The following is a 14,289-nucleotide window of genomic DNA, read 5'->3' as shown; positions in this document are numbered from 1 at the left end:
AGGTTCTTTTCACAGCATTCATCCCATCCCTCTCTAAATTTGCTAAGGACTACAAAAATCACACATGCCTCCCTTTGGTGGTTGAATGCTTGTTGTGAGTTGGGAGGTTAGAAAAGTCATTACTGGGAATGGTAATGGAGTAGTTGTTGCAAAACTTGTAGCCAGGGTTTGGGACTGTTCAAAACCATGACTTCAAGTCCCACTATGGTAGTTGGGGCATTTAAAATCAAGGAATTAAATAAATCTGAAATAAACTGCAATTTTAGACATGGTGAAAGTAATGGAATGTCATAAAACTCACAAGGTTCACTTATGTTTTTCAGGAAGGAAATTTGTTATCCTTACCCAACTGGGTATATATGTGACTCTAGATCTCCATACTGATGGGACCCTTACTGTTCAGTTCAGGGGTAACTAGAGATGAACAGCAGATGCCACCATCACCAACAACATCCATATTCCATGAATAGATAAATAAAAAGAATACTGTGCTTGAACATTTGCACTATTCACAGAGAATGTGATGTCTTCAGATGATTTCAGATGCTGATGTGAAACGTCTTTCGAGATATTCCTCTATACATTGGGTCCTGGCAGTGCAGATGCATCTGTTTCTCTGCTTTTTAGAGCATTTACAAAAAGATGGTAAACTATTAACTATAAAATATTTGAGAGTAATTTTTTTGGGTCGAAAGAATGCTTGGGTAGAAAGTATTATTGAATACAACGTAACGACTCTAATGTCAGTTAACGTAAATTTTTCTGAAGTCAAGAGACAATCATATTGCAAAATATTTTTAAACACACTCACCATCTTTTGCATAAAATAGGCGTTTTAAGACTTTGGCTTTAATTGAACTGCTACAATGAGGAGTTGTCACATAGGTCATGGCCTTTGGTGCTTGTCCCTTGAGAATGATGGGTTGCACAGTCACCTTATAGTCACAAGCAAATAAGAGACCACTGATAATAAAATGAGTGCCCTGAAGGAAGAAAAGGAATAAATAGTAGGATGAAGAATATAGTCTTGTTTTCCCATTTAGATTCAACATTGAACACAAATAGGAACAATTAATGATCATGAACCGTGTCTAATCTTTACCACACAACAAGAGCAAATAAAACAGCCTTTGCTTTGGCAACATTACTCCAGCTTCATCTATGTCAATGATTAGCCTCGATGATTTCAAACACAAATGGGCAATTCTACATCTGAGTTATACTGAGGTTTTTGACGTGGACATTTACCCCTCCATAAATCTTTGTCCGCGAAGCCAAGCCAAAGAATGTATCTAGAAAATAATTAAACTGGTCCTTTTCAAGACTACATTGGGGATTACATCAAATGGTTTGGAATATTTCTACTGTACAATAATGGGATCAAAATACAGGATGAAATCCTAAAAGCTAAAAATGCACTCCAAAAAAAGTTTCCAATTAAGAATTACACTTAATTTTCTTTGCACAAGCCATTTACTAACAATAATGCCATGGAAATGATCACCATTCATGAGAAAATAAATTACTTTTAAATGTGTTTGAAGTACCAACTCTGTGAGAGCTCAGAACTTTTCTGTTCTAAGAGTGTTTTTACCTGTTTGGAGGGAAGGGGTGAATGGATTGGGTTTGGGAGAGAATGCAGAGGATTATTCCATGATGTTTTTGGTGAATATGGACTGATACCTTTTGGCTGATAATAGAAGTTAACAGTTCTTAGCTGGGCCATACATAAAGGTGACATATTTCCCTTTCTGAAGGACATAAGTAAATCAGAAAGGGTTGGATGACAAGCCAGAGATTTCTTAGTCATTAAGGTTACGGTTTCAATGCCATAATTAATTAATTTATTACATTCGAATTCCCAAGCAGCCATGATGGAATTTAAAGTTGTATCACTGAATCAACAATCCAGAACTATCAGTACCAGTTATTAATGTAAATACAGGATAGAATAGGCTCCTCAACCCAACTCATCCATGCTGACCAAGATGGCATTCTAGACTAGTCGCATTTGCCTGCATTTGGTTTCCTATTTTGGCATGTTTTAATTTTGTGCTATGCAATAGATCTTCCACGTTAAGATGACAAGAATGGGTGAAAACTTAGTAGAAGAAAATTTGGCATGATAAGTTGAACGCTTGTAATGGTCAGTTCATGTGTGATTACATACCTTATTTAAATGAAAGACTGAGCAGGGCCATGCTGAAAAGGGAGAAGTGTTCAAAGATAAAAGATAAAGAACATAATTTTAAAATGACCAATCTTCAGATATTGTGGGAAGAAACCACAGAAACATTTCTTTCATGTCATTGGCACCACACACTGATACAAGACCCTCTCATTCAGTTTTCTCTGTGATTGTGTTGGGAAAAGGGTATACTGTCTGTATGGGCAGGGAATATAGGATGATGTTCCAATGTAAAATGATTTTTAAAAATTCTGTAACATTTTATGTACACCATTTGAGTCTTCTTTGGCTTGGCTTCACGGACGAAGATTTATGGAGGGGGTAAATGTCCACGTCAGCTGCAGGCTCGATTGTGGCTGACAAATCCGATGCGGGGCAGGCAGACACGGTTGCAGAGGTTGCAGGGGAAAATTGGTTGGTTGGGGTTGGGTGTTGGGTTTTTCCTCCTTTGCCTTTTGTCAGTGAGGTGGGCGCTGCAGTCTTCTTCAAAGGAGGTTGCTGCCCGCCGAACTGTGAGGCGCCAAGATGCACGGTTTGAGGCGATATCAGCCCACTGGCGGTGGTCAATGTGGCAGGCACCAAGAGATTTACTAAAATAACAATCAATTAAGAAACTACTCCAGACCTTAGATTATAACTGTTAATTCAGGGGTGGTGTCAGTAATTGGGTAGAATTTGACAAAAAATTCAAATGTGCTGTGGGGAGAAATCAGGATGTGTGAGAGGTGGGAGCAGCAGGTGGCAGAAGACAGGTCTTCTTCTTTGGCTTGGCTTCGCGGACGAAGATTTATGGAGGGGGTAAAAAAGTCCACGTCAGCTGCAGGCTCGTTTGTGGCTGACCAGTCCGATGCGGGACAGGCAGACACGATTGCAGCGGTTGCAAGGGAAAATTGGTTGGTTGGGGTTGGGTGTTGGGTTTTTCCTCCTTTGCCTTTTGTCAGTGAGGTGGGCTCTGCGGTCTTCTTCAAAGGAGGCTGCTGCCCGCCAAACTGTGAGGCGCCAAGATGCACGGTTTGAGGCGTTATCAGCCCACTGGCGGTGGTCAATGTGGCAGGCACCAAGAGATTTCTTTAGGCAGTCCTTGTACCTTTTCTTTGGTGCACCTCTGTCACGGTGGCCAGTGGAGAGCTCGCCATATAATACGATCTTGGGAAGGCGATGGTCCTCCATTCTGGAGACGTGACCCATCCACGTGACCCAACGTCGAGTACCTCGACGTTAGGGGTGTGAGCGCTCCAATGGATGTTGAGGATGGAGCGGAGACAACGCTGGTGGAAGCGTTCTAGGAGCCGTAGGTGGTGCCGGTAGAGGACCCATGATTCGGAGCCGAACAGGAGTGTGGGTATGACAACGGCTCTGTATACGCTTATCTTTGTGAGGTATTTCAGTTGGTTGTTTTTCCAGACTCTTTTGTGTAGTCTTCCAAAGGCGCTATTTGCCTTGGCGAGTCTGTTGTCTATCTCATTGTCGATCCTTGCATCTGAAGAAATGGTGCAGCCGAGATAGGTAAACTGGTTGACCGTTTTGAGTTTTGTGTGCCCGATGGAGATGTGGGGGGGCTGGTAGTCATGGTGGGGAGCTGGCTGATGGAGGACCTCAGTTTTCTTCAGGCTGACTTCCAGGCCAAACATTTTGGCAGTTTCCACAAAGCAGGATGTCAAGCGCTGAAGAGCTGGCTCTGAATGGGCAACTAAAGCGGCATCATCTGCAAAGAGTAGTTCACGGACAAGTTTCTCTTGTGTCTTGGTGTGAGCTTGCAGGCGCCTCAGATTGAAGAGACTGCCATCCGTGACAGGTATATAAGACAGGTATATTACCGGTTAATCTCGTGGTTGTGCACTCAGAATCTTTTGAGGTAGCTGCAGATGAGAGGGTGGTGGGTGGGAGGATTTACAGGACATAAATAAATTCTTTAAGACGCCTATCTGATTCAGGTTCTTAGTGTCACTCTGGAACTTGCTCGGGAAGGTTCCCTTTAAATTATGCGGACACAGGCTTCACAGGCGAGTTGCAAGCCTGCTTCTGCACGACTGACCTGCAGATGGCGCAGAGCAGCTTTTGGAAATCGATAAATGGCATCTAAGCATGGATTCCACATTGATGGAAGTCACTGTTGCCTCAATGTTCCAAAGTGTATTATGTAACAGGAGCATAGAAAACTCAAAGTAAATATTGTTTACTTTGTGAGCTCTCATTTTCATTAGTGTTTTAATTTTTTTAGAAATTGGATTGCACAATGAAAAAACTTGAAAAAAATTATAAAACCTTTTCAGCAATATGAAAACGGCAGATACCAAAAACCAAAGCAAACAATGAGATGCTCGTGATCAGAAAGCAACAAAGGATAGAAATGGACAATGTTTTGGATTTGGACCATTATCAAGACAAATGTCATCTTTAGGAAGGGGTCTTTACCAAGTATATCAAAGGGGTGAAGAGAGAGGAAAGCAATACAGACATACATTTCAGTTTTGCACATACACACATACTGAGCCATTTCCCTGAAGTGAATTGTGAGTTTGTTTTGGAATAACAAGCTATAATGCTCCCAATTGTTTTCTAATACTGTGATGTAACATTTATTAAAAGTGTTTGTTATGTTTGTAGTAAGGAAGAAGATATTAGATAATACAATTATTGATTTATTTAATTTTCTTCCTTACTTTATATATTCTTTCATTTTTAGGCTGGTTTGTGCTATGTGAACAAGTAGCTATAATTAAGAAAGTAACTTCAACCCAGGTCATGTAGAGGATCAGTAATGAGACTGCATCCAACCTCGACATCCTCTAAAGCACTTTGCCAGATTGCCTATGTACATGCTCTTAAAATTTAATAAAAAATAATGCTGCTTGTGATCAAAATACCATTTTCCTATGTGACTAAATACTTTACTAGTTAGGTCAACATAAGAATGATGGATGCATACACTGGGTTCTTTAAACAGTGTTGTATGATAGGTTTCAGTGAACAAATGATCCATCTGTACTTTATTATAAACAGATGCTAACTTCAAACATCTTGTAATATGATCAACATCACTGGCTGCAATTTCACAGAAAACCGAGAAAATAGAAGCAATGCTCCTGACCAATTGAATAAACATCATAAGAAATAAGGCTATTCCCTTAAAATATATTCAAGAGCACTGCAATTCCTAAACACCTAGTTTTTCATCATGGTTGCAATAGTTTATAATCCAAAGGATTTGGTTTCACTCGCAATATTGTACAAATTGGAACTTATTTTAAGAACTATTACAATTTGATACAACTATTTTACAATTAATTTAAAAATATTTCAGCTTTTAGGAAGTGAATTTCAAATGGGCCTATCAATTGAGAGAAATGGATGAGTATTGATTGAAGTCCAACCAGGCATCTATATGGGATTTATTTAAGGAAGAGTTGGAACATTCCCTGCAGGAAGCCAAGAACTAATTCAGGGTGTCATGACAAACTGAATGAATAGATATTTTTCTGGTGCTTTATGCTTAGCAAAGAACTTTTTAAAAAAAAAGCAGCTTTGAGTTCAGAAAGAAAAAAATCCAAATGTGCATTGAACATTTGATTGAAATTATGGTGATCAGAGTTCCAGCTTTTTCAGTGGAGAATATCGACTGGATGAATTGAATTAGGTAGCTATTTTACAATATCGTAGTGTTGTCTTTTACAAAGAGTGTGAAATGTAACATTTTGTTGAACCATGTTAACCCTTGTTTTTATTTCAATAGAAGACCAGCTTCACATCCATTACCACTTTAAGCTTTGACAGACCATTTTTTTCTGATTTGATATAAACCTGTAAATGTCAGTCATAAACTTTAAAACATCTGACACTTTGGATTTTTTTTTGCTTTCTAAAGTTATTTTAAACTAAAAGAAATGTCTGGAGAACAATAGTGCAAAATCTACTCATTTAAACATTGAGAAGAAGCAATAAAGAATCAAGATTTCTTTTATAGAAATAGAAAGAAATGAAAGAAAAACTTGCTTATTCTTTACAATATTTAGAAGCTAATTTGATGTATCTTACTAACCTTGACAGTTGCGTGTTTTTGTATTTGTGAATTGTTCATGGCACAGGTTTCTGGGACCCATGTTAGGAGATATGTATTGTGATCCTTGAGACTCTCTGGGGAAAAGAAGGAAAGATTCTATATTTATAAAGACATAGGAACAACACATGCATGTGCACACATCATAACTTACCACCTTATGCCTAATTATCCTGATCTCAGGTGGATACCTGAATGAGAAAGTATTTTGCTCATCAATAGAATTCATGCTTAAGTGTAGTGTTTAACCTCCAAGCTCATTAATCTTTTTATGTTAGTAGACAATACTGTCACAAACATTAAATTAATATAAAGTTATTTTTAAGAAGTGCGGGGATATCTTCTTAAAGTGTGAGTTCATACGAGGGCAAACTCCAAGCAATGCAAGACCACCCAACAATAAAATCGTCAAATTGTCTGCTAATTTCCTTTGCAAGGATTGCACTGATGCACTCGCTGCCCAGATACAAAGGAAAAACTGACAAGACATAATTCATTTTGCAGTCTCTTTGGTTTTGAAATATCACTTAGTAACCCAGTTGAGAAAAATTAAAATTATGTACTCCTTTGGAGGATTGTTAATCATTTTGACGGTGCAGAAAAACATTTTTATCTGTCCAAACTTCACTGTTTAAAAAATTTCCTTAAACAATTTCAAGCTGTCTAACAATGAACATCTCTCTTTCTCAGCCATATCATGTGTTTCATTTCTGATTGAGGATAACAGAATTTTTTACTGAAATTTAAATGTAAAATCCACCCTGCTCATACTCCCTGTTGTGCACATTTTCCTTCGATCGGTGTTGCTCCTCTACTGATCACAACTGAGCCCATGCTGATAGCTTCCTCCATTATAAAAGATGTGTGCTTAATGCAGCCCAAATATACCAAACCTAGCACATGCTCTGTTAAATATCAGAGGGACTAACAGTGTTATTTCAACATAATAATGTTCATTTTATATCTTGTGTGATAGCATGGCTTCAGTTGTGCGCATGATGGACATACTGTTTGAATTATGTACCAAATATATTGGATCTGTAATCAAAAGGTAAACCTCACATCCCAATAGTTATCCTCTGCGGTGCTTCAGCGAATCAAGTACAACTGGTGTGGGGAGGAAACACCAGGTCTGCTGCCAAAATGCCTGCTTAGAATTTTGATCAACTGCCACATACCTGCTCGAAGGATTGGAATCCTTTCTGATTTTGGTACAAAACAGAGAATATGGAGCAATATATAGGCAGAAAGAAACAATCTTATCAAAGGTTACCCTCTATTTTTTTAAGTTCATGGAGATATCAAGGTAAACAAAAATTCTTTTGAACAATTTATTACAGTTAAAATTTGGTTGACTGTCTTACCTTCTTTTGCTTTTTTCCAGTGCACTTTAACTTGAAGCTGGTTACCATGGAAATAGGGGACTGCTGCCTCAAGACTTCCAACATCAAATATTTTATGAATGGGTGGAAGTTCATTGGTTACTTCGGTAGTAGTTTTAGCTTGATTTGATTGAATGTCTAAATAAAGGAACTGAAGTCAAGAACAATTTTTTTTCCTATTGGCCAACCCTCCCAAACTTTGGCTTTAACAACAAAGAAAAATAGTTGTATAAAATATAATAGAAGCATCTGCTTTATATAAGCCTTAAGATGAAAAACTGAATTTGGTCTCATCAAATTCAAAATTGCTAATGGAATAAGAACAAATAAATTATTTTATCACTGCATGTCTTCATAAAGACTTGTACCCTTTAATGGAGGAATTGGCAGATTGTTTGAGGCAACCACATTTTACTTGATCAGTCTTTATTTTTAAATGATTAACTGTCGCTTTAGTAAGAAGCAGGATGAGAATTGGTGGTGTCATATTTTCCAGCATCTTGGTGCAATATGCTGAATTGCTATTGCACCATTCAATTGCAATACTTGGGATTTATATCTTTTCATAATTGAACAATTAAGTTTCTGACCTCTATTACACTATCTGGATATAGGTTGGCAGAAAATAACTGGATGATTTAAAAAAAAGCCATACTATTTCAGGCCACAATTAACAATATTCCAGCATTATAGTCTGCATTAGAGAAAAATAGAAATGATTTCAGTGTTCTTACCTGTGGATGGAGTAGTAAAGAAAAACAGGGTTTTGGTGCTCTTCAAGCGTTTTTGTCCCCAATTGGCCACTGCCTGTATTTGGAGCAGATATTGTGTGTTTGGCTGAAGATCTCCAATTTCAATTTCATCTTTAACCTTGAAAAAGATGCATAACTTGAGAGGTTTTAAACCATATGAAGTACTGACATTGTTAATGTAAAGGACATTTTCTGAATGATATTTATGCTCCATCAGAGTTTGGACATGTATTTCTATTGGACCTCATTCTCTATTGTTGGAAGAATGGGATAAATGAGAAATCAATAACTATTTGCATGTTTCAAAGACAACCCTCAAAGTTAAGAGATTGATTGAGAAGATGTGCCTGTGAAGTCAAGCATAAAACAAATCCCATTTTCAGCATGTTTAATCTGCAGTTCAATCTATTTTATTCTCCTGTCCAGATAGTTAAAACTTTGGTGGTAGTGACAGTGTGTCTTTCAAAAGTCTTTATGCTTCTAAACCTTGTTAGTATATTACATCAAAACCTTCATTCTACTTTAAGTTTAAACCTGGTTTTATTTCCACTTTTCAGAAAACATGCCATAAATGCCCTGATCAAAGCACATAACTTACTTTCAAATTCAGATGCAATATACAGGCATAATTGCAATATGAACACAATTTGGAATTCCAAGCATGCCAAAACAATTGAGTCCTGGATTATGATTTTTCGACCCACCTTCCCACAGTCTCAGAAAGAAATGAATTAGAAATAATGCTTGAAATTGGAATGGTGACAGCATTGAAACAAAAAAAGGAATTAATCTGAAATAGAAGTTTCACAGCTGATGAGAAGGAAGGCATGACTGAACTCAAAGCAAGGCATGTCGCCTTCAAAATTAACATTAAAAAAAGACTGATGAATAAAAAGGGAGCAAACATGAAATAAATAATTAAACAAGATTATTAAATAGACATGATTTAAATAAATTAACACCATATTCAAATCATAATTTTTATACAAGTGGTAAATTAGTTAACATTAAAAATAGATAAATAAATAACTAGCTCATCAAATAAATCTTAAAGTGACTTTGCTATGACAGCAGAATAGAGATTTTGATTTTAGCATATCTGATAACTTGTAAATATGTATGTCACCATGCCCTACCCACAACCATTGGCTGCCATCTCCATATAACCCCTCGCAGCCAACCACAATTAATCTCTAGGCCTGACTCTTCTACTGAACTCCTGACTTAACCTTTAAGTTCAATTCCCTCCCAACAATGCTATCTCTTCTCTATTTCCCTTAATGAGCACCTTCCCAACCCATAGCATAGCCCTACCAATTCTTGGCAGCCATTGCATACCTATAGCCTTATGCCTGTCTTGCAATCCATCATTCCACAAAACCCTGCACAAACCTGCCAGTTTTTATTCTCCCTGACTGGTGTCATCACCCCCAACCCTTTTTGGACCTGGAGTTAATTTTTTTGATTTCCTTTATGTGGCTGCAATGGTGAAATACACAAAGAAAAGGCCTTTTAAAATAGAAGGGGTTTTCAGTAGTGCATGCATTACTAGGGCATTGAATCCTGGAGCAGAGAGTCCAAATACCAATATACCTTTCTATCAACATGTTCAAATTTCCGGCATTTACTGTGCTTTTTTTTAATGTCAATTTCATTGCTTTGGTCAGGACTCAGAAGATGGAGATACAGTGTTAAAATCTGCAGATAATACTAAATGGGACATGTGTGAGAACTTACAAGAATGTATTAAAATACACGAAGATACAATTGGGCATGGTGAATAAGTGGACAAATGGCAAATAATTGATCCACTGCCACTTGAAATAATTTCTCAGCAAATTAATTTTAAAAATAAATTAATATATTTTCTGAAGTAAAATTCTGAAACTGCAAGTTAACAACCAGCAAATAAAATTGAGATGAGTTTGGTTGAATTCCCTTGGGATGTTCCAGATCAAATTATTGTGAAATGTTCTGCAATCCAGCCTGTTACTTGAATAGTGTAATTGAGTTGGGTATGTTTAGCTGCACTGTCATTTATGGACAAGTAAGAAGGATTTCCTCAACCTACCCAATATATTACGATTGAAAACAAATTACTATAAGAATGTTTATGTCTTCTTTATTCAACTTGAAACCACAAAGCAGTTGGGTTCGCTACCAATTAGTGAATAATTTGAAAGAGCATAATGCAGTACCAAACAAAAAGTTTTGAATTTACAGGCTGTCAATATGCATTTCTCTGAATGGAAAATTAAACATGAAATGTAAGATTAACTGCCTCATCTATAACCTCCTGAAGCCCCACAGGAAAACAGAATAAATTTGAACACTTTCCAAATAAAACAATCTGTAAAGAAAAATAGTTTTAGTTCATGTTAGTCAGTTAATTAGTATTCAGGAATGACCCCTTTGTTTCAAGAAACTAATGTTGAACATCTGGCTGAATATCTGAAATTCAAAATAGTCATAACAAAAATGTTCTTTGTCATGGCAGATATTGAAAATAACAACTAATTTTTCCATAATTCATCTCATTATTACCCTAATCAAAATATGAAAACAAGAATCCAACTCTGATGGACCATATGGAGAAGCTAACTTTTAATAAGTTGGTTTGGAAAAGGTTTAATAGTGAATGGCAATACAAGGTATCTCAAATTCCACTTTAGAGACTGTGACCTGAGGAACTAACAGTGATTTTAAATACAAAACGTCAGATCTTTTCTTAATTTATTAGGAATTTTCAGCATTAAACTCATTAGGATTCATTGTTCTTCATTCTTTGGTTGTTGAGGAAGGAGGAAATAACTTAATAGTTTCTTTGACTGTTACATATCAATCTCAACAAGCATTAAGCTAGTAGAAAATATTATTGATTCCCTCTTTGACTTAACCCTCTCCTGGATACCTTGGCTGAGACTCTGGCTGTGAAAATAATCTGTGTAGATCGCCATGTCCCATTTTGTGAAACTGCTTTATTTCTGCACTTTCATATTACCTGCATTAAATAGTTGTGCTCGAGAATTATTGGTATAATAATTGATATAATAATATCTAGTGTTCGCGCTACGGAGCGAATAATGAGACCGGCAGTCGACAGGTTAATTCCAAAACTCACTGCTTTATTGTTTGCTCACTGAGTGTTTTAAAGACGCTCTCTGTTCCCACTGCTGGGTACTGGAAGTTCCGTCGCTGACTGGCAGCTACCCATACTTTTCACGTGTGGGCCCTTTCCTTGAGGGTAAGGGGAAGATGCTCAGCGCCATCTTGGTGTAGACTGCTCCAACCACGTGCGCATTTCAATTGGAGCCGGTTTGCCTGAACACTAAACACATTGGTCGCCACAATAAAACATTTTGCTAACAAACTAATCCAAAATTATTTCCCATATTTTTGTTGCTTGATCCATGTGCATTCTACTCTGCCCTAATTTAACAACGTTGTTGTTTAATCCCAAATAGCTGACTAATGGGACAAATAAAAATATATTTGCAATGGTACACACATTCTGCTGTATTTTAACTCTATGTACCAAATTTTTTGGCCACACTCTTATCAGTAATGCCACACTGATCTACGTTCAATCCTGTCTTTAGCAAAACATTCAATTTCCCTCAGATGACAGCCAAACAGAATTAAAACAGGTGCCATACCACATTCTTGTTACAGGTAGTCTTGTGATCTCACAAGTTTATCTTTTAACCAGATGTGCAGATGAAAGTCTTTCTGTGGTGTTGTTGATGCTGAACCAATTGCACATGCCTCAAGAAACTTTGGGATGTCAAAAAGCATTTTTATCAGTTTCCATGGTGACATTTTCCATTACTGTCTCCATCGTCACTTCGAGTGCCATTCTTCACTCCTGACTTTTGGCAGGGCTTGGGGAAGGGCACATGAGCCAGAAGATACCTCATGCCCTTGTTTCTGGACTGGACCAAAGAGGAAGTTATCCAAATGCATGGATAGCTGGAGACATGCAGCATTCTTCTGAATAACTGAAGAAGTTTTTTGTTATTTTCAATAAGTATTATTATTTTAAATACATTTAATTTATGATTTATATTTTATTATATATATAATTTATATTACATTCATAATATTTATTTTGTAATATTTATATTTTTTTATATTTATATTATATAATATAATTATATCATCATAAAATTAAATAAATAATTTTAAGTAAATGAATACATTTTAATTTAAATGTTATTTTAAATAAATAATAATATTATTATTTAAGAAATAAATGTATGTCTTATTCAAATGTTTTATTATCTGTGCCTGTGTATGATGAGGTAGATTTTAGTTGAATTGCTTTTTGTTTCACGACACTGAGAGAACCCTATATTTTAATACTGTAGCATTTAAAACTATTTAATCACATTTTAATTATTTTTGGTTTGAACTTAAATGCATTTATGTTTTTCAAATATTTTTCAACGATTCTGAATGTCTCAGAAGCATTCACTATGGTTTAATTTTTTTGAATAACGTGACCAAATTCAAAGTTCTTGGCATGGTTAGGTGTCAACGCCTTTTTGGCTGTTTTGTGTGAAGAGCTTGGTCTTTGTGATTTAATTATGTTACAGAAGACCCCATCACTGCATAAAATCTCACTACCGAGGATTCCTCCCAACAGCTTTCAGGAGGTGCCTCCGGCATGACTACTCTAGAAAGACCATCACTAACTGCAAATTATACTCCACTATGTTGAACTCAGCAGCACTGGATACCGCATTAAGTGAATTTCATATCCCATATGATGAAAAATTAATAAAGACTGAATATAACTGCAGATAATACTTCCTTCTGCCATGAAAAGGCTGCTAATATATTAAAGGATCCATCACAGCCTAGCCACCCTCCCTCCTTCCCATTCTGCCAAGCTGAAGTTTGAAAATATGAACCTCCAGATTCAAGGACAGTTTATTTTTGCTGTTATTAGACTATTGAATGGATCTTTCATTGTAAATGATGATCCCCCTGCACTGTTCTTTTCACCATATCCCATACTTTGTCTGAGTAATGCTGTAACTTATACTTTTTTTTGTCTATATGCTGGATTTTTCTGCACTTATTATTTTAACTGATGTACTTAAGAATGAGTTGACTTGCATGGATAGCACACAAAAATAAAGATCTCCACCATACATTGGTACATATAACAATAAACAATTCAATTTAATTATTGGAGGAAATTTCCTGTCATTTTCAATGTTTTCCTTTATTCATTCAAAGGATGTGGGCTTTGCAGGCTGAGCCAGCATTTCATTGCCTATTCTACATTGCCCTTGCGAAGGTAGTGGTAAACTGCTGCAGTCTATATTGTGTGGATATACCCATAATGTCTTTGAGGAGACAGTTCCAGGATTTTGACCCAGCAATGGTAAAGGAATTTATTTTCAAGGTACGATTATGTGGCTTGGAGAGTGACTTCCACATGGTAATGTCTCCATGCATTTGCCCACTAGTCCCTCAACAGCTATGGTTGTGGGTTTGGAAGGAGTCTTGGTGAGTTGCTGCAGTGAATCTTATAAAAGGAACAAACTGTTGCCACTGTGCATCAGTGATGGAGTGTATCTATGAATAATTGTGGATGGAGTGTCTATCAAGCAGAAAATCATTAGGAGAAAGTATTTTTTTTAACCTATTTCATGACTTGTTCAAATAATGGAAACCCTAATATGTTATTACAATGAGTATTTTCTACATTTATTCATTGTAATACTGCCAACACTGAACAATGAAGATTTTACTTCCTGAACAGCTTGATCACGAAAAGCACCTTAAAAATTTCCTATAACATACCTTTTTTTAAAGATATGAAAAAAATAACAAAAGTTGTTATATTCTTAGCATGCTTCTAGCTTAGAAAACCACGAAGTGCAACATATCATTAAAATT

At 36.5% G+C, this 14,289-nt stretch overlaps 1 protein-coding gene across 1 annotated transcript in view; it reads right to left on the bottom strand.

The window, feature by feature from the left end:
• The window catches only part of anos1b (anosmin 1b), a 106,316-nt gene that overhangs the window by 12,228 nt on the left and 79,799 nt on the right, over positions 1–14,289 (bottom strand). Inside the window, exons 8-11 of the mRNA XM_069899115.1 lie at positions 8,362–8,497; positions 7,610–7,765; positions 6,228–6,322; positions 812–983 (exon numbers count right to left, since the gene is read on the bottom strand). Coding sequence (XP_069755216.1) covers positions 812–983; positions 6,228–6,322; positions 7,610–7,765; positions 8,362–8,497 — 559 coding nt within the window. The remainder of the gene's footprint in view (positions 1–811; positions 984–6,227; positions 6,323–7,609; positions 7,766–8,361; positions 8,498–14,289) is intronic.

Source organism: Narcine bancroftii, chromosome 9 (assembly GCF_036971445.1).
Source record: "Narcine bancroftii isolate sNarBan1 chromosome 9, sNarBan1.hap1, whole genome shotgun sequence".
In the NCBI taxonomy this organism is placed as follows: domain Eukaryota; kingdom Metazoa; phylum Chordata; class Chondrichthyes; order Torpediniformes; family Narcinidae; genus Narcine; species Narcine bancroftii.
This window is presented reverse-complemented; position numbering and strand designations above follow the sequence as displayed.